The following is a 26,707-nucleotide window of genomic DNA, read 5'->3' on the forward strand; positions in this document are numbered from 1 at the left end:
CTAACGACCGGTTGGGAGGGACCTGTGTGCTCCTCTTGAAATCCAGTTCAACATTTATATAGAATATATATATATATATATATATATATATATATATATATATATATATATATATATATATATATATATATATATATATATATATATATATATATATGACAATGTCAGACCACGGAGGAAAATGAAACAGGAATTTCCTATTCCTAATTTCCTATAAACCTACGAATAATTTATCTTATGTTCATTATTTTTCAGGGCATAGATACAATGTAAAAAAGTCAATTTTTTCTTCAATGTATCTAAGAGCTCTTCGAGTTGTGAGTCCAGAATTCTTAGACGAAGAATTTAAGAATATTGATTCGATTGGTCTTAAGCTTTGTTACCCGCTGAATTTTTTGGAAGTTTGTCGTAACAAAGCTCGTCGTACATATTATAATAATGTATGCAGTGAAAGGATTCGCCCAAAGAATGTGTTATGTTTACCATATTTCTCTGGGTTTGAGAATATTGTTAAGGCCTTGAAACTTTTTAATATAGATGTAATGTTTAGCTACGAAAACACTGTTGGTAAGCTATTAGTTAGGAACAGCCCTCGTAGTGATAATTGCGTCATTTATAAAATACCTTGTAAGGAATGTAATAAGTTCTATGTCGGGCAAACATCTAAAGATTTAAAATGTAGAATATCGCAACATAAATACTCTGTAAGACATGGCCAATTGTCTAATGCTTTGTTTGTGCATTTGTCAGAAAAAGCTCACCAAATTGATTGTGAGAGTGCTTCTTCAATAACAAATTGTAAAAGCACCTATAACAGAAACATAATTGAATCTGCTTTGATACAGATCACCAAAGAAAGTAATTTGAATATTAGCAGTGGTCTATATAACTTAGATCCATTTCTAATAGATCAGCTAAAGGGCGATTTAAGTAGGATCATTGGAAAACATTTGTCTCACTAATTCATTGTATATATTTACCTCTTTATGTTATAATTACCTATGTATTGTGCTTGTATGTCTGCTGTATCAGATGGGCCATTGGGCTACATCGGATGGGCCAATTGGGTGCATCTGATGGGCCAATGGGCCGTCTGTGTTGTCCAAGTATTGTACCTCACCCCACTTCACCACTCTCTCCTGCCTATTTATACCCATCACTCGATCTATAAAATCATTCCTTCTGAAGATGTATTTAATATACGAAAGTACTTAAGGAAAAAAAAAAAATTAGGAAATTCCTGTTTCATTTTCCTCCGTGGTCTGACATTGTCACATTCTTAATCACGTGTTTATTTTCGTGATACACACACACACACACACACACATATATATATATATATATATATATATATATATATATATATATATATATATATATATATATATATATATATATATATATATATATATATATATATATATATATTCGAACCTCCCTTAAACCCTTCTCCCGTTTTCTGTTTTTTCTGAAAATCTCTTCCCACACTCCCTGAACAATCCTCTCGAGACGTCACAACGGTCAAGAAAATGGTGTATTAAAACACCCGAACCTAAGCTAACTTAGGAACCCACGCCTACAAAACCGTAATGCTCGTGAGCCACAATAAATCACATATCATAAAATCTCGTTGCGGATTTAGACGACAAAAATGCGATATTTCCAGAGGACAGGATGCCCTGAAACCTCGTTTTCTGATTCCTCCCCCCCCAAAAGTCTTCCCGTTCTCCCTGACAGGCTGGACAAACTGGCCAACAAGTCGTGCCCTCTGCAGGGGTCGGAGAGGCGAGCGGCCACGTCATCTCTCCCTCAGGAGTCCCGTAGCGACGCCCTGGTGCCTCGGTCACGCCCTCAGAGGACCAACATGGAGGAGACGGCGGCCCAGGACGAGCTGGCCTACTTCCCGGCAGAGGAGGAGGCGGAGGCCACCGAGAATCAAGTGAGTACTTACCTCTCTACGGGGAAAGTGAGTCAGTACTTATGCTCAGGCTACTGACAGGAGCTTACGACGGAAGGGGGAAGGAGTGCCGTGGGAAGGGAAGGGAAGGGAAAGGGGGGTCTTAAACACGGAAGGTGTTGCCAGGGACCATCACCACGACGGCGACGGAAGGACAGGATCACCATCAGTCTTGTTTATGGTGATATTAGGTGTCATGGCTGTGAGTTGGGCCCCTCGTTAGTGAGGAGAGGGAGTGAGGAAGCAGGGGGAGGGGGTGGGGGGAGAGAAAGAGAGGAGGAAGAAGAGAAGTAGAGAAAATAAAGAAACAGGTCAAGAAAAGGAGGGGGAGGAGGAGGAGCACAAGAAACCATAGGAGAAATAGAATATGAGAAAGGAAGGTACAGACATGACAAAAATAATTAAGAAATGGTGAGAGAGAGAGGGAGAGAGAGAGAGAGGCTCTTCCTACACTACCCACAATTAATGGTTTAATTAAAAGCTCTTAATTTAGCCCCTCAACGATCATTCTAATTCTGCATTTGTCGGCAGCATTCCCCCTGAGCCGGATGACGGAGGCCCAGTATATAACCCTCTTCTCTACTGTGTTCCAATTATGTACCACTAATTTATACCCAAAATCCTTCCTAAACGAATCTTTCCTCTGGAAGCCATTGTAGAGTACTCCCCCCTCCCCCCCCCCACCAACCCCCATGACTTGGACTAGCAGTTACAGTGACGGTCTCGCTTCTTGCTGGTCTGAGTTCGATTCCCGACAGTCCAGGTGGCTGAGCATGTTTCCTTCTCTCTAGCCCAACTCCTTAAGTCCTCAATTCCCTTCTAGTTGCCATATAATCGTATCGGCCTTAGTGCCTTCTCCCCAAATTTCTACATCTCTCCGAAACTCATATATACGATAATTTGATTATGAATTAATATGATTGAAAATGTATCTGATAAAATGCAATAATTTAATTGCAAAATAATAAGTTAAACTACGCAAGGGGGAGCCGGTCGGCTGAGCGGACAGGACGCTGGCTTATGATCCTGTGGTCCTGGGTTCGATCCCAGGCGCCGGCGAGAAACAATGGGCAGAGTTTCTTTCACCCTATGCCCCTGTTACCTAGCAGTAAAATAGGTACCTGGGTGTTAGTCAGCTGTCACGGGCTGCTTCCTGGGGGTGGAGGCCTGGTCGAGGACCGGGCCGCGGGGACACTAAAGACCCGAAATCATCTCAAGATAACGCATCTCCCACTCCGGGAAATGGTGGTGTGATGTATGCATGTTTCGGAAATGTTGACTGGCTGGGAGAGTCACTCATGATGTTGCATGGTTGTTGATCAAATTATTGCTACGCCTTCATCAACGCGACTTGCTCGCGTAGGTGCACACACACTGCCGGCTCGCGGGCGGCCTGGGGGGGGGGGGGCGCGGGCGCTTCAGATAGCAAGGAGAGAGGGCTTGTGGGGTGAAAGTGGCTTAATTCAGCCTCACACACACGTGTGGATCCATGGTTCGAGTCTCCTAGAACTCAGGCGAATGGAGTGTGTTATGTCCTGTACGGTGTGTGTGTGTGTGTGTGTGTGTGTGTGTGTGTGTGTACTTACAAGAGTGTCTTTGTAACCAAGTTGCAATATAAATCACAATTGAACCATAAGAACACGAGGACGTTAAAGAATATGAATACTCGTCGAAATGGTCAAAACGTAAGCTTTATCTTGCTATCTTTCCCACTGTTCTTCCTCAAGGGGAGACGAACGTGGGTTTTTGGGGAGATAAACAGAGGAGATGATGATCACCGGTTGGCCACATCGACATGGGGGATGGCTTGGATCAGCCCGACTCGAAAACGCTATAGATATTCATAACATTTTAATAATTGTGCTTAAATGTATAACTTTTAATAATATATATAGTTTGGTTTGCCCTCAGATTGCCCCTGGGAGAAAAAAAATATTATCAGTATTGTATCGAAATTTAACAGAATTAACATTTAGTTTTGCATGCGAACTTTATTACCGTGTGTGACCTCCACTAAGTTCTTCCTCCACGTTAATCCTCACTTTTGTTATTCTCAATTTTATCCGGGCAGTATATGTCTCCTCCCCCTCCCCGAGGATCAGGTGGAGATCCCTGTTGCCTGTGGCAGGTGGCGCCACTGTTGCCTGTGGCAGGTGGAGATCCCTTTGCCTGTGGCAGGTGGCGCCACTGTTGCCTGTGGTAGGTGGAGATCCCTTTGCCTGTGGCAGGTGGCGCCACTGTTGCCTGTGGTAGGTGGAGATCCCTTTGCCTGTGGCAGGTGGCGCCACTGTTGCCTGTGGTAGGTGGAGATCCCTTTGCCTGTGGCAGGTGGCGCCACTGTTGCCTGTGGCAGGTGGCGCCACTGTTGCCTGTGGTAGGTGGAGATCCCTTTGCCTGTGGCAGGTGGCGCCACTGTTGCCTGTGGTAGGTGGAGATCCCTTTGCCTGTGGCAGGTGGCGCCACTGTTGCCTGTGGCAGGTGGTTACAGGTGACGAATCTCTCATTTCTTGTGCGATCAGCCATTGGGTCCAGTCACTCCCACACTACGTAATTGAATGTCCAGTCATTCAACCCTTTAGACCTGCTGTTACGAGGCCGTTTGAAGCTATCCAATAACATTATCCACTCTCGTGCTCTTGAAAATATCCTCATTATGTATTAGAAGTGTGCTAAGGCCTGGTTTACCGCATGCCCTGGTATAACGAACCACCCTGTGAGATAACTAGCACGTGACACACACACGCTATAACCGTTCATGCAGCGGGTTTGCGTTCGATCCCCCGATGATGCAAAGTGGTTACATGGGCAACCTTCCTTCACACAATCATTTGATCCCAGCTCCGTGTGTCCTCGTATCCCTTAACGCAACTGCTTGAGATATCTGTGTGTAGGTTTGTTCACGTAGCGCCTCCCGCTGATAACTATACCTGTACTGTGTGTTGGTGATACAAGGGTGTCAGATGGAGGTGTTGTGTCTCAGGTGGCGAGCAGCGGCGGGTCATCAAGAGAGCGGGTGAAGACTTGGCTCATCGGGGAGAGTGGTCGCCCTGTCACAGAGGTCCAGACGCTCAACCTAGGTGTGGTCTCCCGCCTCGCCTCCGAGATCGCCAGGCAGATGGCTGAGGAAGACGGAGGTGAGTAGGGACAGATGGCTGAGGAAGACGGAGGTGAGTTGGGACAGATGGCTGAGGAAGAGGTTGGTGAGTAGTCCCCCAGTTCCCCCTGAACCCGTCTGGCGCTGAGGAAGTAGGTGAGTAATTGTCTGCTGCTGCCTATCGCCTGATCTCATAACTTGGAGATGAATCAAGAGAGGCGGCGACAGGTGAGTATATATGTATATATTTATATGTTGTGTCATTCCGAAAACCTTCTTGGTACACGCAAGACGAGGAGAACACGTCTGCTGCCACCTACACACACAGACACGTATGAACAGACGATGTAGGTGTACACAAACACGGTAGCCCGCATACAACCTTACCTATACAGTGCCCGTATACAAGGACAAATACAACAACTCCTCTCCTCCCCCCTACACACACACACACACACACACACACACACACACACACACACACACACACACACACACACACACACACACACAGTCGAGCAAACGGTAAGGACATGAATGATTTCAATGCCATCTGTCCTCTCGCCAGGTAGCGACCAACCCCGGGACTGCGCTGCCGTGGCCGCTGCAGGAGAGACCACCAGTGGCGTCTACACCATCTTCCCGGCCTCCTGCACCGCCAGGTTCTCCGTGCAGGTCAGTCTAAAACCTGTCCTGGGAAGGTTGGACTTACAGGCGTTTCCGACCCCGGCCGGCAGGTTCACCTGCAGGCTGTTTCTGTGGCAGGTGGTCTGAGAGGCATGGTAGGTGATATCTGTTATATATCTAAAAGATATATAAGATATCCTGTGGTCCACCTCCCCAACTTGCTCTCTCTCTCTCTCTCTCTCTCTCTCTCTCTCTCTCTCTCTCTCTCTCTCTCTCTCTCTCTCTCTCTCTCTCTCTCTCTCTCTCTCTCTCTCTCTCAATGTAATTTCTTATTTGTGCAACTATGATACAACGTTGCAGCAAAGTTGTGGTTATGTTGTGTGTGATGAACAGCTGAGAAACGGTTGAAAAATTCTACAGTTCCCCCCCCCACCCCCCATTCCCATTCAGACTTCATTCGCTGGGAGTATCCCAGACCTACCTATGACCGTCACCTACCACTAGTGTGTCACCCAGCAAAGTTGCAAGAGGTTAGCCCCGAGCATCTGGCCCTCCACTCTCAGATACACATTGTCTCTTACAGATATAGAAGGAATGTTTGAGTATATATAAATATATAATGATAGGTAATTAGAGCAGTTGCGATGAGTTGAAGACAGAATGAAGAGATAACAAGACGTTAGCCGAAGCGGCGACCAGGTTCCACTGTCGAAGATTCGATCAACGTCCATTAATGGCGGAGATATCCGGCCCTCCATGGACACTGTGGAGCAGACTCTCCCTCCTCTGACGCCAGATCCTCTGAACCTGTCAAAAGTACCTTCATTGGGTATGCCTTTTCTCCCGTACGCCCTTCTCTCCCCCTTTCTTCTGCACACCATTCTACCCCCTTTCTCCTGCACACCTTTCTTCCCCTTTCTCCTGCACACCTTTCTTCCCCTTTCTCCTGCACACCTTTCTTCCCCTTTCTCCTGCACACCTTTCTTCCCCTTTCTCGAATTCTAAGTCACATTCAAAACTTCACTAGTAACTGGTTGTTCATTTGTAATGTGTTTATTTACACACAGTCTTGGTATATTTTGTACATAAGGGAAAGGTTTAAAGATGACACAATACCCACTTGCTTCTTACCCTTATTCTCTTGAACTCTCCTTATCCTCCCCATTTTCATTTTGTATTCTTATCTCCTTCCCCTATCCACCCGCCCCCCCCCCACTAAATCCCAAAATCCTCCCCAAACAGCTTTATACCAGCACTTTAAGTCAATTCTTACACACACACCTCCCGCTGAGAAGACAATCACTAAACACAAGTATATTATTTGGTATAAGTCGAGGCACAAACTCTAGTGCCAATCTCTCACAAATTTTGATCTGTGATTCTATCGTGGTCATGCGCGCAGGTTTTTATTAGGCTGCAGGGCGCTGTGTGACGCGGTCCACCGGGCGACGGTAATTAGAAGAATGGTGCAGTTGTGTTGTTGTAATGGATTCAGCTACTCGAAACAAGTTCCAAGTAGCACGGGCTATGGTGAGCCCGTAGCTTACCTGGCACCGGAGCGGGGCAAGTAGCACGGGCTATGGTGAGCCCGTGGGAGTGGTACAGGGATCGTAAACAATAAGAGCGAGAGGATAAGGGGTGAGGGGTTCAGAGACAGGAAGGCAGGAAAGACATAGGAGTGACGGGGAGGGACAGAGATCGGTATAGACAGGAGACGAGGATGCGACACCAGCGCTGACCAGACCCGTCGAGGACGGGAAGAAGTACAAGGTCAGGTCGATGTGTTGTGCGCCACAACAGTTTATTATGTAATCGGAATTTTAATGTGAACTGGCGAAGGAAAAGATATGGAACTGGGGGTTTGGTAGAGGAGGAGCAGGGGATGAAGAGGAAGAAGTGTAGATTAAGAACAGACAGAATGAAAGGATAATTAAGAGTAAGACAGAAAACACAAAGATACACGTACGAGAATCAAAAATACAGAAGTGTACATTCTTACCAAAATATCAAGAAGACGAATAAAGGAGTACACACAGTGGAAGGAGCCACAGCAAGAACTAGCTAGAAAAACTAGCAGGATAAGTGAGCGAGGCTTAAGTCATAACCAAACATGGCGACAACTCCTCCCCCCCCCCCAGAGACCCGCCCCATCCACCCCAGCCCCCCCAAAGCACCCCCCGCGCCCAGACCGCCCCCCCCCCCCGACATTTATCCCTTCAGAGGCTGTGCCGTGTTCCAGCTCCTTGTAAACACAAACCCCCAACTGTACCCTATTTTCCGCTTGGTACAACCTGTAATAACGTTGTTACATCTTGGTATAACGTTTTTATGACGTATTAGAACGTTGTTACAACTTGTTAGGAGGTGCTAATGCTTGTCCAGACGTTGCAACAACGTGGTAGTTATGTCGTGTGTTCGGCGGGTTAGATCTCTTGAGGGTTTATATAGTCAGGGTTCTCCTCCTCCTTCAACAACCTCCCTCCCACTGCCTGGATTGGGTTAAGGCGTGTACCAGGGGCAGGTTAGGCTAGGGAGCAGGTACTACAAGCAACATGGCTCCGATATGGCTCAAAGACTCTGGCGCGAAAGACTCTTTTTCCATTCTTTTCATATTTTCAAACTTCAGCAGAGGGCCTGAAAAGCTTCTCCCGTGTCTGCTGTGTGTTTTAAGATAACAATCACCCGACTATCCTATTCTGCCCCCCACCCCACCCATCACCCCTCCTCCTTCCCCATCCCGAAATCCTTCGCACCTCTTCCCCTCTGCCCTGGAACGACCTTAATGAAACACTGACCTCTCGTCTCCATTTCTGCTAAGGTCCAGTTCTCTCGGTCTCTCCTCATACCTCAATCTCTTCAGCTCAGGAACGTGAGTGAGTGTTGTTGCTCTTGTGAACTGCTCTGTTCCGTAAGTTCTCCAGATCTGCCGATACTTGAGTGATCTTTTTTGTGTGGATCAACATACCGGCAGTTGATAATTGTTCTATTAGCTGCTGTTTAGGGAGCCATGTATGTCTTGAGACATCCACCGAGGGGGCTATTCTAAGGAGGTGCAAGGACATCTTCATTTATGTTTACTGGGTAGGAAAGTAATCACAGAGGTTGGCTGAAACCTTTATCCTTTGAGGGCGGCCATCACATGTTGGCCGAAACATGTGATGGCCATATATAATATATAGGACCCGAAACTGCAAAACTTTATTCCCCTACGGAAATATTTCCATCGCGTGACCGAGGCGGGCGGGTCGCAGGAGCCGCAAGGATTCTTGAGGTTATCTTGAGATGATTTCGGGGCTTTAGTGTCCCCGCGGCCCGGTCCTCGACCAGGCCTCCACCCCCAGGAAGCAGCCCGCGACAGCTGACTAACACCCAGGTACCTATTTACTGCTAGGTAACAGGGGCATTCAGGGTGAAAGAAACTTTGCCCATTTGTTTCTGCCTCGTGCGGGAATCGAACCCGCGCCACAGAATTACGAGTCCTGCGCGCTATCCACCAGGCTACGAGGCCCCCTCCAGTGGATTGCAATGAATGCGTTCGCCTTAATCCGGATTACAAAATATGGGCCGTATGTCATAACCCGGATTTACTGGCTGGAACCATTCATCCTATCCTCATTAGAATTGCGCAGTTTGTCTAATAAACACTAGTTTATAGCTGTGGCATTTTGTGAAAATAGGTTCATTAATGTGTGGTGAGCGTGGAATTTGCTGTGCATCGCAAAATTGAACGCAAACTTGCGTTCAATCCTGCATGCTGGATTTCGCTGTTAATGGTATATTGTGAGCCTTATACATGAACAGTGAGAGTTCCCTTATAGGGACCAATTGAACTCCGTAATTGTTCATATATTACATCAGTTCACGATAATTTAGCATGAAGGCTGTGTGTATGTGCTGTGTGTGTGTGTGTGTGTGTGTGTGTGTGTGTGTGTGTGTGTGTGTGTGTGTGTGTGTGTGTGTGTGTGTGTGTGTGTGTGTGTGCTGTAAAATGGAGTTAAGGTTGACATGCTGCTCGTTACAAACGATTGGGAGGAGTTAATTGGTGATTGTCTCAGTCAGGGTCTGAAAGGCCTTGTTAGGATTATTGAGGTCAACTTTCTAACCATTACAGCACTTGTAAGGTCTATGAGGGGGTAAGGGTTTAGGATAGGACGGAGGGAAGGAATGGGGCCAACCTATCAACTGAATGTCAACAGCAGAGATGTTTTCGATTTAGGAGACAGTTTATTCTATCAGTAGTGTGTCTCTGTATACATCACACACACACACACACACACACACAAGTGTGTGTGTGTGTTGGTTTCAAGTGTAGATATGATAGAGCCCAATAGGCTCAGAAACCTGTACACAAGTTGATTGACAGTAGAGAGGCGGGACCAAAGAGCCAGATCTCAACCCCCGCAAGCACAAATAGGTGAGTACACACACACACAAGGGGTCAGATATTACCTATCTTGTTTCATAGCTTTATATGACACTGGCTTCAGCCTCGTGTTCTGACGTTAAAGTGACAAGATATAGCAAATTTCGTGAAGGTGTCATTAGACCAAACTCACAAAGGGACCATGAGACCAAACTCATAAAGACATCATTTAGGGTAGTTCTCGTTAGGACACGATCACAGTACCCAAACAACGTCAAATTAACTGCCAATAAGAGGCACTTCATCTGCCTAAAGATTGGCACCATCTAAGTTACACTATCACACACTCACGTACGAGGTCATTACCAGTTACACCAACGAGGATGATGATCTATTGTGAATCACCACTTCTAGAACTATATTAATCCCCAGTTGATAACGTGATTGTAATCACCGCTGAAGAATCGTACCGACTTGGTCCTGTAGATTGTAATACAGGTGAATACAAGACTGAGAAGGCAGTGTATAGTGACCATTGGATCCTGAAGCGAGAGTCTCAGCGTTGCGTTTCAAATATTTATAACTGCGTTTAGCACCATCGAGGACCGAACCCGGACCTGCAAGTGCACAGGTACAAATTGCCCTGCGCCATAACATTATTTAAATGGAATTGTTTTGTCGAAAAGAGCTTTCGTGAGGTCGTCCTGGCGAGGAGAAATTGAAATAAGTTTATTGAGGTAAAATACACACAAAGGGATGAAGTAGCTCAAGCTATTCTCACCCCGTTCAGTACATCGTATTAATACATACATAGACACACATGAGGAGAAGACTTCATTCCTTTAAACATAACAATAATAATAATTGCTGGAAATAACTCTGAACATCCCCCCAAAACACAGAGAAAAACTAAAAAAAAAATTATATATATTTTTTTTAGAAATATCGTCCATTTCCATGTTAGCCAGTATCACTTTAGACCTTATAAATATTAGATACCTCAAGATAAACATTCGTTCACATTTGGGTCGGGGTAGTTACACATTTTTTGTAAATGGCCGTCAGACTTCAAAAAGCTCCATCTATACATTCTAAATCGAACTGAGTCTTTTTTTTTTTGGGGGGGGAGGGGTAGGAAACTGTACACCAGTTGATGCTGTGGATGCTCTGGGGATGATCTGGGAATGCTGGGGATGCTCTGGGGATGCTGTGGGGATGCTGGGGATGCTCTGGGGATGATCTGGGGATGTTATGGATGCTCTGGGGATGCTGGGGATGCTCTGGGGATGCTCTGGGGATGCTGGGGATGCTCTGGGGATGCTCTGGGGATACTGTGGATATTCTGGGGATGCTGCGGGAGGAAAAGATTTTGTGTGAGATGTGTCTCGCCAGCTTCCTGGTGAGTACTAGTGATGGATGAGATAATCGTTTAATAAATGGAAACTATAATCGAGGATGAATGCTGAATGATGCACAGGTTTCGTAAGAGTGGAAACATATGTGTGGGGTATGATGAATCTTATAATGCTGTCTCTTTCTCCCATGGCTCTTGTAAATGATGCTTCTGACCTCTTGACAGCATGATAGTGGTATCTTTCTGTACATTTCCCCAACACCGGCCGGAGCCGGTCGGCCGAGCGGACAGCACACTGGATTTGTGATCCTGTGGTCCCGGGTTCGATCCCTGGCGCCGGCGAGAAACAATGGGCAGAGTTTCTTTCACCCTATGCCCCTGTTACCTAGTAGTAAAATAGGTACCTGGGTGTTAGTCAGCTGTCATGGGCTGCTTCCTGGGGGTGGAGGCCTGGTCGAGGACCGGGCCGCGGGGACACTAAAGCCCCGAAATCATCTCAAGATAACCTCAAGATAACCAAGATAACACAATTTGGTACTTTGCGAGGTGTGTATATGCTGGCGCTGCATATTCTGGAATTGGTCTAACATATGTTGTTTATGTAGCATTCCGAATGAATCCTTTTTCGTGGGTGTTTTTTATTTACGTATCTGTGTTGCATATGCCGCTGACGTTACCGGGTTTGAGTGTACCTTCGATTTCCACACAGGTGATATCTTTTCTCCGGCGACTCTATGAGCGACTCTTCGTACCTGTGTTATTTGTATAGAGTACTAATTAAGCTGCGTTCCAAACACGAGCCCGTTCGAAACAAGTGCCTGACCAGCTGTTCGAAAAAATTATTTTAATGTCTCCGAAAATTCATGTTTGCTGTAAGTTACATGAGGCAGTCTTCTCAAGATCTTCACTCAATGGGAAAATTTATATTTGTCGTTTGCTTCAAACACAATTTTTGTTTTTGTCTCTACACACACACACACACACACACACACACACACACACACACACACACACACACACACACACACACACACACACACACACACACACACACCACACACACACCACACACACACCACACACACACACACAGACACACACCACACACACACACACACACACACACACACACACACACACACACACACACACACACCCATGTTATGATCTCAGCCTACAGGAGAAACGAGTCTCCCTCCTTGAGAGTTATTCAGCAAGCCTGACCTAACTAGAAGGTCTAGCAAGTATTGAGGTGATAACGCATATGTAAAATAGTTGGTTGGATATGTGTAACAGTTTGAGATTATGGGCAATGCAGAAGAAAATAGATAAATGACTGGCTAGGAGATGTGGACATTTTGCTGGAGGCTTGAGGCTCGCTTCTGGAGGACCTTGACCTCACTTGAGTGCCAGACATCGCAGGGGGAAGCCGCGCTTCGTTGAGCTCCCGCCAGAAGGGAACCCCTAGTGATATATCTCTAAGAGAAGAGAAGTGTGCAGACGTGCCAGCTGTGGAATCGAGCTGGGGACGTGTGGTCTCAAGTCGTGGACGATAATTAGTGAATATTAAGCCGCCCGGAGGCATTATTGTGGGCTGTGTGGAGCGCCCTGACCAGACGCCGTCAGAGGAAAAGCGCCCTCGACCAGTTAATCTGTGGTAAGCACGATATACGCCAGTTCATAGTGATTACTTGTAGTTGGTCGTGTGCCCAGCGACAGTAGCGATGTTTATTTATAGGTTAGACATGTTTTAATAAGGCAGAAAGCCTGAAATAAGAGAGTGGAGAGGGAGGAACACGGAGCGACGTCCGTCCTCTCTGAGCGCTGGCGGACGACTGAGGGAGCCTGGCTCCGGATGGAGGAAGACCCTCCCAGCGAGTGAGGACGCCGCCAGGCGAGGTGGAGTATGGACCCGCCCAAAACGGGGGAGTCCACTCTCACTGTATGTAGAGGACAGATAGAGGTTTGAGGCAAGCATATTGTGTGGTTATTTTTGTTTATGTGTTAAAGGGGAACATTTTATTGGAGTGTCGATGGGTTGCAGGTTTGTTCTTTGGGGAAGAAGTTGCTGAGAACTTCGAAGCCAGCAGATGAAGTAGCTGATGAGACTCCAAGGTAGTGGAGCAGAGGACCTCGAGCTGTGAGGAGAAGCAGCAGTGAAGAGGAGTGTCACGTGCTTCTGTAGAGGTGGTGTAGCAGCCAAGAGAGCTGTGGAAGAACCTAACAGAAGGGTGAAGCACCGTAGTTGCACAAGGAAACTTCATGATAGCAGCCTGGAGGAGCTGCAGAGGATCCTGGTAGTGAAGCCTGGAAGAACCTAAGGATATTAGGGTTGTGAACTTCCAGAGGTGGAAGGGGAAGTTCTGGTGGATTACTAGTAGGGAGTTGATAGTGTTTGGTTGTCATTAGCGTGCAAGACGCAGTGAGAGGTGAGTGACTGTTGGCATTCTTATGTCAAGGAGTTTTTTATACTGAAGTATCAATGAACATTTATACTGGTATATGTTATTGCATTCAAATGCTGATTTTCTATATATACATTATCTTGCTGATAGTGCAACAGTGTATGTAGGCTTGACCAACTTGAGGAGGTTAATGGTATCAGGTGGCGAACCAGGAGATAGGATACCCCTTTGATAAGCTGAAAATAGAGTTCTGATGGTGTTGGAGTGCAACCTGATTGTGATATTATAGAGTATAGGATTCATTATTATTATATGTGTGTATGTATCGTGTATGTGCTTTGTTCAGTAAATGTGTCACAATTTGCTGGTGTTTGCCCTTGTCCTAGTGAGGCTTCCCAGGAGGTAGTAAAGAAGGAGAGAGAGAGAGAGAAAGAACCATGAACCACTGCTGTGGACAGGGTAGGAGGTAATACTAGTAAGTCATAGGGGGATTGAGGAGATCATATCTCATAAGGAGAGAGTGGGGAGTCACAGCGGCTCGAGTGGGTGTGTGCACGTGACAACGAGGCTAAGTGTTGGAGCCGCATCCCCTGAACGTGTGACGTTGAGCCCCTCTCCAGGAGCCAGAAGCGCCAAGGGTGATCTCCTAGTATAAGCACTCTGCCGAGTTGTGGGTTGGGTTGTCCATAGAGAAGGATCAACGACGACAACACCAACCAACCCACAGTATATAATAAATTGGGGGCCTGTGTCCGGGAGAGTGAACTGACACACCCACACCCTGTCCAAGAGTGGATTTGTACACCCTTGCTGAGATAAACTGTGTGACCGCAGGTGTATACTCTCTCTCTTGGGAAGACTCACAGGACAAAGATGGATAAGGTGCAAACGTTTGTGGAGTCAGGCAAGCCCGAGGACTTGGAAGGTTGCACGAGGGATCAATTGAAACAAATAGCAGAAAAATGTGGCATCAGGTTGAAAGCATCTAAAGTAGCTGGGATGAAGGATGAGATCCTGAGGCAGTTAAGAGCCAAAAGTGAAGCGGCAGAACAAGGAGCCCAGGAAGGAGCTGAAAGTAGAAAGGAGGATGATGGGCAGGATGACGTGAGATCCCAGGGATCGAGTAGGAGCAGCAAGAGTAGCCGCAGTAGTAGGAGTAGCCGGAATAGGAGCTTGGAGAGATTCCAGTTAGAGCTCCAGATGCAGCGTGAGGACAAGGAGAGACAGTTCCAGCTGGAAAAGATGAGATTGGAACTCCAGATGAAAAATGAAGCCGAGAAGGAGAAAGAGAAAACCAGACTGGAAATAGAAAAAGAGAAAGCAAGGCTAGAGGTGGAAAAAGAAAAAGAGAGAACAAAACAAATGCAGATAGAAGCGAATAGAACCTTGGCTGAACAAAGGATTGAACATGGGTTGCCAGAGAGCACCACCCAGGTATCACACCCACCAGATGTTAGGGTTAGGGAGAAGGACATTCCCTTGTTTGTTCCCGAAGAGGCAGAAAGCTTTTTCGAGCATTTTGAAAAAGTAGCCAGCATCAAGGAGTGGCCACAGGAGGAATGGGCCCAGCTGGTCCAGTTAAGATTGACCGGTGCAGCCAGGGAGGCATACACCCAATTGTCACTGGAAGAGTGCCAGGATTACGCCACAGTAAAGAGCAGCATATTGCGCTCGTTTCAGTTAACCCCAGAAGCTTATAGGAAGCGTTTCAGAGAAATGATCAAAGTTGGAGCATGTACATTTGCTGAGACAGCAAGAGATCTGGAAAGACGATTCCAGAAGTGGATTGAGGCTGCTGGAGTTGGATCTTACGCTGACCTGAAGCAACTGATGGTCATGGAGAAGTTCTTGGAGATGATGCATCCCGAAACAAAGTTCAAGATCCAAGAAGCAGGGATAATGGAGGTGAAAGATGCCGCAGATAGGGCGGATATGATTACTGAAGCGTACAAGAGCTTAAGGGAGAACAGAGTGAGAAGCGAGGCGAGACGCAGCAATGGCAGATCCAATGGAGTCTGGGGAGGAAGAAATTATGAGAGACCCAGAGGAGTCTGGGGTGAGAAGAATTTTGATAAATGGGCAGATAAAAGTAAGTACCCTAAAGCTCAGAAGAGTAGGTCGCGCACTTCATCTGAAAGTGAAGATGGAGGAGCTAAACGAGAAACTGATCGGTATCCGGGAAATCAAGAGTCCAGTAAAGCTCCACAGAGTACGAGTAGTACGTCTGGCCCGAGGAACTCCAATACGAGTGGGCAGAGTCAGAGCCGCTTTGGTACATATAGAAGAGATTTTTCCCAGATGAGATGTTACAATTGTAACGGATTGGGTCACGTGATGCGAGATTGTCGGCAGGGCAAGAGAGTTGTGACCCTGGCCATGTGTGACCCCCGAGGTAAATATACTAATGTGTTCCGAGACAAACCACAGAGAGCGAACTTAGTGAACGAGAGGTATAGGCCGTTCATGAGCAAAGGTTGGATCAGAATAGGAGGCCAACCTGAGGTAGAAGTTGGTATCTTAAGAGATACCGGAGCTAATCAGAGCTTGATTACGAGAAGCCTGATTGGGAATGGTCGACGGTTAGCTGGCAGTGGGAAGATGAAAGTATATGGGTTATTGTCTGAGAGTGACATGCCCGTATGTACTGTCCAGCTAAGGTCGGAATATGTGTCGGCAGAGGTGATGTTGGGAGTGTGCCCCGACATACCTATTCCAGGAGTCCAAGTGATCCTGGGGAATGACTTGTGCGGGACAAAGGTGTTGCCAAGAGTCATAGTGGAGACTGTGCCAGAGGAGTGCCCAGAAGGCCACGGCACGTGTGGGACACCTGAGAGTGTGAACCTGACTGACATCCGAGGAGATGCGTCAGGAGACCGCCAAGCCATTGAAAACCCTGTCTCGGTAGTGATGAAGACAGAGGTGGCCGACGAGGAAGACACTGGAGAAGGTGAGACAGTGTCGATTAAACCGGTGGAAGATATCGATGTAGATATATCATGGCTGTTTGACGAAGGGCCAGCCCAGGCAAATGGAGTCTCGGTGAGGTCGAAAGTGAGGATGACCCAGCCGAAGAAGAATCGTGTGAAGAGAGCGGACCTGAGTAGAGCCCAGACTGCTGAAATTAAGGGTCGGAAGGTGAATGCAACTGTGCTGAGTAGGAATGAGGAAAGATGTGGACAGACTGAGGACGAGAGTAGAGCGTCAAATTGTCCACGAGCACAGAGGCATATGGATAGTGGAGTTAAGTTGTTTGAGATGTCAAGAGTTGACATGTTTCACAGAAAACGTAGAGGAGAGATAGTGAAGAAGAGTAATAGCCGAGAAAATGAAAGGAGAAGAGACAGTATGTGTGGAGAGATGCTTACGAGCACTCTGGGAGAGGCAAGACGACGCGTACGGTCGAATGCTGTTGGATGTAGTATAGTGCCCGAAGAAACTTTTAGGGAACGAAGAAGAGTCGAAGGAGAAGAAAGGGAGTTGTATAGAAGTGAGAAGTGTGGGAAGAGGATGATGATGCAAGCATGGATGAATAGTAGAAAGCCGAGGACTCGATGGAAGTCGAACAGGATGAGGTCTCGGATAAATGAGGAGACGAAAGGGAGAATCGTCGGTGAAGACGAGGGAGTGAAGTATGATGACAGGAGGCGAAAGTATAATGGCAGTAGATGGAAGTATGAAGACGACAGAGGAGGTACAGACAGTAGATGTCTGACTCTGGACGAGAAGAGAAGAAGACGAGGAAACGGAGGGTGGAGACAATAAGTAGAGTGGAACGATGGAGTGCAGGCGTCCAAGGAGGACAGCCTAGCCAACAGGTGCCAGAGAAGTCAGATCGTTTATGAGAAGATCATGTTTCTGGCGAGTTGTGAGCCAGATGTTGCAAGGAGCAACGAACTAATTGTAGACTCCTAAGGGAGTACGTAAGCAGATCAACCGTTCGAACCAATCGGTTGAAGAACGAGACAGTGTGGTGGCGGATGTATTATCCCGAGCCTAGCCACTAGAATAACTCTCAAAAATAAGGGGAGGGGAGTGTTATGATCTCAGCCTACAGGAGAAACGAGTCTCCCTCCTTGAGAGTTATTCAGCAAGCCTGACCTAACTAGAAGGTCTAGCAAGTATTGAGGTGATAACGCATATGTAAAATAGTTGGTTGGATATGTGTAACAGTTTGAGATTATGGGCAATGCAGAAGAAAATAGATAAATGACTGGCTAGGAGATGTGGACATTTTGCTGGAGGCTTGAGGCTCGCTTCTGGAGGACCTTGACCTCACTTGAGTGCCAGACATCGCAGGGGGAAGCCGCGCTTCGTTGAGCTCCCGCCAGAAGGGAACCCCTAGTGATATATCTCTAAGAGAAGAGAAGTGTGCAGACGTGCCAGCTGTGGAATCGAGCTGGGGACGTGTGGTCTCAAGTCGTGGACGATAATTAGTGAATATTAAGCCGCCCGGAGGCATTATTGTGGGCTGTGTGGAGCGCCCTGACCAGGACGCCGTCAGAGGAAAAGCGCCCTCGACCAGTTAATCTGTGGTAAGCACGATATACGCCAGTTCATAGTGATTACATTGTAGTTGGTCGTGTGCCCAGCGACAGTAGCGATGTTTATTTATAGGTTAGACATGTTTTAATAAGGCAGAAAGCCTGAAATAAGGAGAGTGGAAGAGGGAGGAACACGGAGCGACGTCCGTCCTCTCTGAGCGCTGGCGGACGACTGAGGGAGCCTGGCTCCGGATGGAGGAAGACCCTCCCAGCGAGTGAGGACGCCGCCGCCAGGCGAGGTGGAGTATGGACCCGCCCAAAACGGGGGAGTCCACTCTCACTGTATGTAGAGGACAGATAGAGGTTTGAGGCAAGCATATTGTGTGGTTATTTTTGTTTATGTGTTAAAGGGGAACATTTTATTGGAAGTGTCGATGGGTTGCAGGTTTGTTCTTTGGGGAAGAAGTTGCTGAGAACTTCGAAGCCAGCAGATGAAGTAGCTGATGAGACTCCAAGGTAGTGGAGCAGAGGACCTCGAGCTGTGAGGAGAAGCAGCAGTGAAGAGGAGTGTCACGTGCTTCTGTAGAGGTGGTGAAGCACCATAGTTACTCGAGGAAACTTCATGGTGTAGCAGCCAAGAGAGCTGTGGAGGAGCCTAGCAGAAGGGTGAAGCACCGTAGTTGCACAAGGAAACTTCATGATAGCAGCCTGGAGGAGCTGCAGAGGATCCTGGTAGTGAAGCCTGGAAGAACCTAAGGATATTAGGGTTGTGAACTTCCAGAGGTGGAAGGGGAAGTTCTGGTGGATTACTAGTAGGGAGTTGATAGTGTTTGGTTGTCATTAGCGTGCAAGACGCAGTGAGAGGTGAGTGACTGTTGGCATTCTTATGTCAAGGAGTTTTTTATACTGAAGTATCAATGAACATTTATACTGGTATATGTTATTGCATTCAAATGCTGATTTTCTATATATACATTATCTTGCTGATAGTGCAACAGTGTATGTAGGCTTGACCAACTTGAGGAGGTTAATGGTATCAGGTGGCGAACCAGGAGATAGGATACCCCTTTGATAAGCTGAAAATAGAGTTCTGATGGTGTTGGAGTGCAACCTGATTGTGATATTATAGAGTATAGGATTCATTATTATTGTATGTGTGTATGTATCGTGTATGTGCTTTGTTCAGTAAATGTGTCACAATTTGCTGGTGTTTGCCCTTGTCCTAGTGAGGCTTCCCAGGAGGTAGTAAAGAAGGAGAGAGAGAGAGAGAAAGAACCATGAACCACTGCTGTGGACAGGGTAGGAGGTAATACTAGTAAGTCATAGGGGGATTGAGGAGATCATATCTCATAAGGAGAGAGTGGGGAGTCACAGCGGCTCGAGTGGGTGTGTGCACGTGACAACGAGGCTAAGTGTTGGAGCCGCATCCCCTGAACGTGTGACGTTGAGCCCCTCTCCAGGAGCCAGAAGCGCCAAGGGTGATCTCCTAGTATAAGCACTCTGCCGAGTTGTGGGTTGGGTTGTCCATAGAGAAGGATCAACGACGACAACACCAACCAACCCACAGTATATAATACCCACCACACACACACACACACACACACACACACACACACACACACACACACCACACACACACACACACACACACACACACACACACACACACACACACACACACACAGACACACACACACACACACACACACACACACACACACACACACACACACACACACACACACACACACCACACACCACACACACACACACACACACACACACACACACACACACACACACACACACACACACAAAAGAGTTTTTTCTGTCAAACAAAAAGGACCAGTTTTTTGCTCTACTACTATAATAGATGTTTTGCTGTCTCTACACCGAGACACTGAAGAACTAAATGTTTTATCTATCGAACCAGATCGACGAAGGAGGTTTGTTTCTCTATATTTCAACAATGATATAGAATATCTATAAAATAATATTTATAATATATGCTAACCAACACCATATAGAAAGTGTGTGAAATATTCTTTAAAATGTCACTGTCCTCTGAGAGGAATGAGCTGCGGCTCTTGGGCGCCGTCTTTCAACCTTTAATCGAATGGTGAATAGGTTCCAAAATGGTGGGGGTCGAGAGTAATTAATAATGGGGGGGTTATTAGGAGGAATGGGGTATTAGGGGGGATAGAGGTATGAATGGGGTGGGATAGTGGTTGTGTAGGGGGGGGGGAAGGTTAATGCTTTAATGGTCAAGTAATGTGGTTGTAATTACCTAAGTGTAGTTACAGGATGAGAGCTACGCTCGTGGTGTCCCATCTTCCCAGCACTCTGTCATATAACGCTTTGAAACTACTGACGGTCTTGGCCTCCAGTAGTTTCAAAGCGTTATATGACAAAGAGTGTTTCAGACAGGTGTTTCAGACAGGTGTGGCCCTTAGGCAGAGTGAGGTGTGTGTGTGTGTGTGTGTGTATTCACCTAGTTGTTTCACCTAGTTGTGCTTGCGGGGGTTGAGCTCTGTTCTTTCGGCCCGCCTCTCAACTGTCAATCAACTGTTTCTACTACTACCTTTTTTTTCCACACCACACACAGACACCCTCCAGGAAGCAGCCCGTGACAGCTGACCAACTCCCAGGTACCTATTTACTGCTAGGGGGCATAGAATGAAAGAAACTCTGCCCATCGTTTCTCGCCGGCGCCCGGGATCGAACCCGGGACAACAGGATCACGTGTCCAGCGTTCTGTTCGCTCGGCCACCGGCTGTGTGTGTGTGTGTGTGTGTGTGTGTGTGTGTGTGATGGAGCCATATATACCACGTCATTCCCCACAATATCATATAGTTCAGTTGATTCATCAAACTGTATTTGAGGATGCGGTATGGTAACGGGCTCTCTAGCACAGTGGTCTAGTCCTTTCGCCTCACACCCGAGGGACCCGGGGTCAATCCCCGGGGCAGAAACCAGATGGGTCTCTTCTCCTAGTGGTAAAAAAATGAGGCACCCAAGAGTTGTGAGTAGTAGCTTGTGAAGGGTCAGTATACCTGGCATAGGGACGGCTTTGATAAGCTTAAGCTTAAACTTAAAGTCCTCCCTCATCTACAAGAAATAAACGTGAGTTTTGAAAGCTAAGCGCCTAAAATTCCTAACCTAACCTAACCTAACCTAACCTAACCTAACCTAACCTAACCTAACCTAACCTAACCTAACCTAACCTAACCTAAAATTCCTCGTTAAGTTCCGTGGGAGGGGAGGGAATTATCAGGGGGAAAGCGCCAAGCCATTATATACGACTATATAGCCCTTCGAAGGAGTCAGGATAAGGATTTGGGATGGGACGGGGGAAGGGAAGGAATGGTACCCAACCATTTGTGGACGGTCGGGGATTGAACGCCGACCTGCATGAAGCGAGACCGTCGCTCTACCGTCCGCTCCAAGTGGTTGGACAAGTTCCTCGGGGAGATGATGCGGGGAATTTAATCTCTCGTGGCGTGAAGATGACTCGTTGGAACATGTGTGAAATTGAAATTGAAATTGAAATAAGTTTATTGAGGTAAAATACACACAAAGGGATGAGGTAGCTCAAGCTATTCTCACCCCGTTCAGTACATCGTGTTAATACATACATAGACACACATCACTAGCAATAAACATATTACCAAACATTCTGAGAGGTAAACATATACATTTCCTCCTTCACAAGTAGTATGGTATCAGACGTACACACAAATACTTTTATGACCTAGGTATACTGTATAGACGATTTGCAGACGTTTATATCCGCGGCTGTCGTAGTATATATGAAGGCAGTGGATTTTTGCTTGGCTGCCAGCATGAGCATTTGACCTCCTCGCCCGCCCTGGGGGACCTTAAAAAAATCATATTCAACGAATTCGCACACGAAAATATGCAGGCGAGGAGTCACAATAACGTGGCTAAAGTATGTTGACCAGACTACACACTAGAAGGTGAAGGGACGACGACGTTTCAGTCCGTCCTGGACCATTCTCTAGTCAAGTCACAATCGACTTGAGAATGGTCCAGGACGGACCGAAGCGTCGTCGTCCCTTCACCTTCTAGTGTGTGGTCTGGTCAACGAAAATGTGTATATATATAGCTGGCCTTAAAGCGCCGACCAAACCTCATTTACAACTGTGTTCAAGGAAGACAATTTGTTTGCGCTGTTTGAACTATTTTACCACGTCTCGTTGGACTTTTACGAAAAGTGAAGGAATTCCTGTTTCCCCTTGAGCTCCACCGATATAAGGCTTTGCCTCTTCCTGTGTATTATGGCTACACCCAAGTCTTGAAGACTGAAGAGGTCATACTTTGTGTGTGTGTGTGGGGGGGGGAGGGGTGTGTGAAATGATTCTGTTTAGAGTTAATATCTTGCTTCCTCTCTTATAACTCCCCCACCCCCCTACCCTCCCTCGCCACGCCCTCCTCCTAAGCTCACCACCCCCCCTTCCCCACCTCTCCTAAGCTCACCAACCCCCCTTCCCAACTCCTCCTAAGTCAAGGCGGCGACTGGGATCATCCCTGCCTCCTGAATACTAATCTCACATGGATATGAGTTATCATTGCCGGGGGCAGGCGCGTGTGTATAGGTGTTTGTGTGGGGTGGCCTTGGGTGTAGGGGGGGAGTGGGGGTGTGTGTAGGTGGTGGGGAGGGGGTGTATACTGACCTATCGGCGGCTACGGGGATTGTTAGGTCTTACCAGAAAGTAACAACCACGCTGGCTGAAGACCTGGTAATGGTCTACAATGGTTCGAAACGTCGCTACGTCCTTTATTTTCAGACCCCCGTGACCCCCCCCCCCCAACCACGATGGCGTCTTACCGTATTCAGATACACACTACACTTCAATCTATTGATCCAAAAGTTCAGTTTGTTCACAGAGTTCTTCCTTGTGCTTCATCCACCTCCCAGTTCTCACTACACCCATCACTCGCTAGCTAAACTTTGTCCCCATTCACCCTCTCACCCCCCCATCTACACCCCCATCAGACTCACTCCCCATCAACCCCATCGCTGACGTATATGTTTAACAAATCTCTAACCCTGTCCATGGAGGACAGAAGAAAATGTATATATATTCTGGTTAGCATTGTAAATGTGTGGCCACGTCTGTGGTAGAAAATAATAATAATAAAAAAAAACATCTCATCCAGCCGCATCAAAGGCAAAATCGATAAATAATTCGAATGGTTAAACTATTAACAAAACCGATACAAGAGAGCCATCATAGGCGGGGCATGAACAGCCAGACCTCACGGCCCCGTAGTCACTGATAGGTAAATAACAATAGGTAAGCACCGCCATTACTCAGTATCAACCCCTTCTACTGCCACCACTGCCAACACTGAGTGAAGTTCCCAGAGGCTTTGACACCATCCTCCCCCCCAACAGGCTCTGACACCATCCCTTGAGGCTATATGACAACATCTCCCCAAGTTCTGACACTATCATCAAAGGCTCTGGCACCATCGCAGAGGTTTTTGACACCATCCCACAGCGCCTGACACCATCCCACAGCGCCTGACACCATCCCACAGTGCCTGACACCATCCCACAGCGCCTGACACCATCCCACAGTGCCTGACACCATCCCACAGCGCCTGACACCATCCCACAGTGCCTGACACCACCCCACAGCGCCTGACACCACCCCACAGCGCCTGACACCACCCCACAGCGCCTGACACCATCCCACAGCGCCTGACACCATCCCACAGCGCCTGACACCACCCCACAGCGCCTGACACCATCCCACAGCGCCTGACACCATCCCACAGCACCTGACACCATCCCACAGCGCCTGACACCACCCCACAGCGCTTGACACCATCCCACAGCGCCTGACACCATCCCACAGCGCCTGACACCAGCCCACAACACCTGACACCATCCCACAGCGCCTGACACCATCCCACAGCGCCTGACACCACCCCACAGCGCCTGACACCAGCCCACAACACCTGACACCATCCCACAGCGCCTGACACCATCCCACAGCGCCTGACACCATCCCACAGCGCCTGACACCACCCACGCATAAACCTTCCATTTTAACTACTTGTAAAGATAGTCCTTGAGTGATCCTCCCCACCCACGCTAATACGTGTCTCCCATGCTAACATGGGCACATACACGCTCTCATATGCTCCCATGCTCGCACAGAGCATACCAATAGATGGCTACAAAGAAAACTTTTGAAACGAATCATTTGTGTTTATTTTAGCATAAGAATAGCAGACATTGTAGAGAAATATATCTGGAGTTGTTGTATTAAACTATACCAGCGGCTGCAGAGTTCTGCGGTCACATATAAGTGTGATTTTGAAAACCCACCTTCGCCTCTCTGGCCAAAGGATAGCAGATAGACGAATTGTGTTTCATTGTCTGGGGATGAGATCTGTAATGTATTTGGTTTGGGTCTTCGTGATTTTTTAATTCAGCTGGTGAGCTCTTTGTTATTTGTTCAAAGGAATTATGTACCAATTAAGGACACACACACACACACACACACACACACACACACACACACACACACACACACACACACACATACACACACACACACACACACACACACACACACACACACACACACAGAAGCAGTTTTCAAAATAAGAAACTGTAATACTTGAGGACACTACACACAGAAATCACAATAGCGTGATATATCAAATGAACAAAGCCACAAGGGCCTTGATGAAGGGTTCGAACCTACGCACTGGATGTTCCGAGACGCGCTCAAGTCCACTGTACCAAGACATGCTCACTGTTGGAAGCTGCAGACACCACTGAGCCAAGGAACGCTAGAAGGAAAGCATATTATGTGAGTCACAAGCAAGCAGACTTGAAGAAGAGATGGTTGAGGCGAACTCCTAAAACATCCTAAAAAAAAGTTCAATGAGAAACAATAGGAATGAACGTTATTGCATTGAACTGTCCCGTTATTGCATTTTTTTTTGTTATTATTTTCTACCACAGACGTGGCCACACATTTACAATGCTAACCAGTATATATACATTTTCTCGTTATTGCATTAAACTGCTCCGTTATTGCATTAAACTGCCCCGTTATTGCATTAAACTGTCCCGTTATTGCATTAAACTGCCCCGTTATTGCATTAAACTGCCCCGTTATTGCATTAAACTGCCCCGTTATTGCATTAAACTGTCCCGTTATTGCATTAAACTGCCCCGTTATTGCATTAAACTGCCCCGTTATTGCATTAAACTGCCCCGTTATTGCATTAAACTGTCCCGTTATTGCATTAAACTGCCCCGTTATTGCATTAAACTGTCCCGTTATTGTGGGCTTGACAACCTGGGGTTGAGTGGTCCTAAAGACCATCTTTTTACAGACGTATGATCACTGTGTTGAAGACCGAGTCTATATAGCGTTTATTAAGAGCAAATAATCACTCCCAATCTCCTTCCTATAACCCCTGGATATATTATTCTTGTGTGTGACCACAGCTTAATTTATCCATTATCCATGTTCGGATTGGAAATGTTAACGTGTGTGTTTTGTTATATATATATATCCTTGTTTGGACATGAGACATAATAACCTAGTTGTCAAAGTTATATTAAGTTGATCCTGTCAGCCACAGCGGACTTAACAACCTTCCAGCATCTAAGTTGACGTACGAAAGAATATTACTGCAACGTTAATTCAACCTTCCAGCACCCAACCTAACACCCCGAAGGAATATTGCAGCAACGTTAATCTAACTTTCCAGCACCCAACCTAACACCCCGAAGGAATATTGCAGCAACGTTAATCTAACTTTCCAGCACCCAACCTGACGCAGGAAGCAATATATTTACAACAGCCACCCCCCTCATACCCTCCATCTGCAAATCTATTCAACGTATTCCTCCCCAAGTCATCTCTCCTTCAAACATTCGCGTATTTCGCAGCGATTTTTCTCTGACCTGAAACGGGTTATCTGAATGACAAAGGTGCCACTGACCTTTGTGTATCTAAAAGTCCTTTGCAACAAGCGCAACGTGCGCATATTGTTAATTTACAGGTTTTGTAACTTTTACTGCACGGCATCGGAGGGAACCCACCATAGCCAGCGCTGGGGAAGAATTGTCCCCGTTGAACATTGTCTTAACATTGTCTGAACATTGTCTGAACATTGTCTGAACATTGCCTGAACATTGTCTGAACATTGTCTGAACATTGTCTGAACATTGCCTGAACATTGTCTGAACATTGTCTGAACATTGTCTGAAAGTTATCTGAACATTGCCTGAACATTGTCATTGTCTAAACATTGTCTGAACATTGCCTGGCATTGCCTGAACATTGTCTGAACATTGCCTGACATTGTCTGAACATTGCCTGACATTGTCTGAACATTGTCTGACATTGCCTGAACATTGCCTGAACATT

General features: G+C 46.8%; 2 protein-coding genes across 4 annotated transcripts in view; both read left to right on the plus strand.

Annotated features, from left to right (window-relative positions):
* Positions 1-26,707, plus strand: part of LOC123747664 (fibrinogen C domain-containing protein 1-B) — a 233,226-nt gene that overhangs the window by 187,298 nt on the left and 19,221 nt on the right. For all 3 annotated transcript variants that reach the window (XM_069310769.1, XM_069310770.1, XM_069310767.1), the window contains exons 8-10: positions 1,738-1,939; positions 4,938-5,091; positions 5,620-5,726. In XM_069310769.1, the coding sequence (XP_069166870.1) occupies positions 1,738-1,939; positions 4,938-5,091; positions 5,620-5,726 (463 nt within the window). The remainder of the gene's footprint in view (positions 1-1,737; positions 1,940-4,937; positions 5,092-5,619; positions 5,727-26,707) is intronic.
* LOC138355550 (uncharacterized) lies at positions 12,568-17,831 on the plus strand. Its single transcript, XM_069310766.1, has 2 exons — positions 12,568-13,052; positions 13,440-17,831. Exon 2 carries the CDS (start codon positions 14,674-14,676, stop codon positions 17,560-17,562), a length of 2,889 nt encoding a protein of 962 aa, XP_069166867.1. The 5' UTR covers positions 12,568-13,052; positions 13,440-14,673; the 3' UTR covers positions 17,563-17,831.

This window comes from Procambarus clarkii, chromosome 68 (genome assembly GCF_040958095.1).
Source record: "Procambarus clarkii isolate CNS0578487 chromosome 68, FALCON_Pclarkii_2.0, whole genome shotgun sequence".
Lineage (NCBI taxonomy): Eukaryota > Metazoa > Arthropoda > Malacostraca > Decapoda > Cambaridae > Procambarus > Procambarus clarkii.

Coding starts and splice junctions, on each gene's coding strand:
- LOC138355550 (XM_069310766.1), top strand. CDS start 14,674: ATGGATAAGGTGCAAACGTTTGTGGAGTCAGGCAAGCCCGAGGACTTG.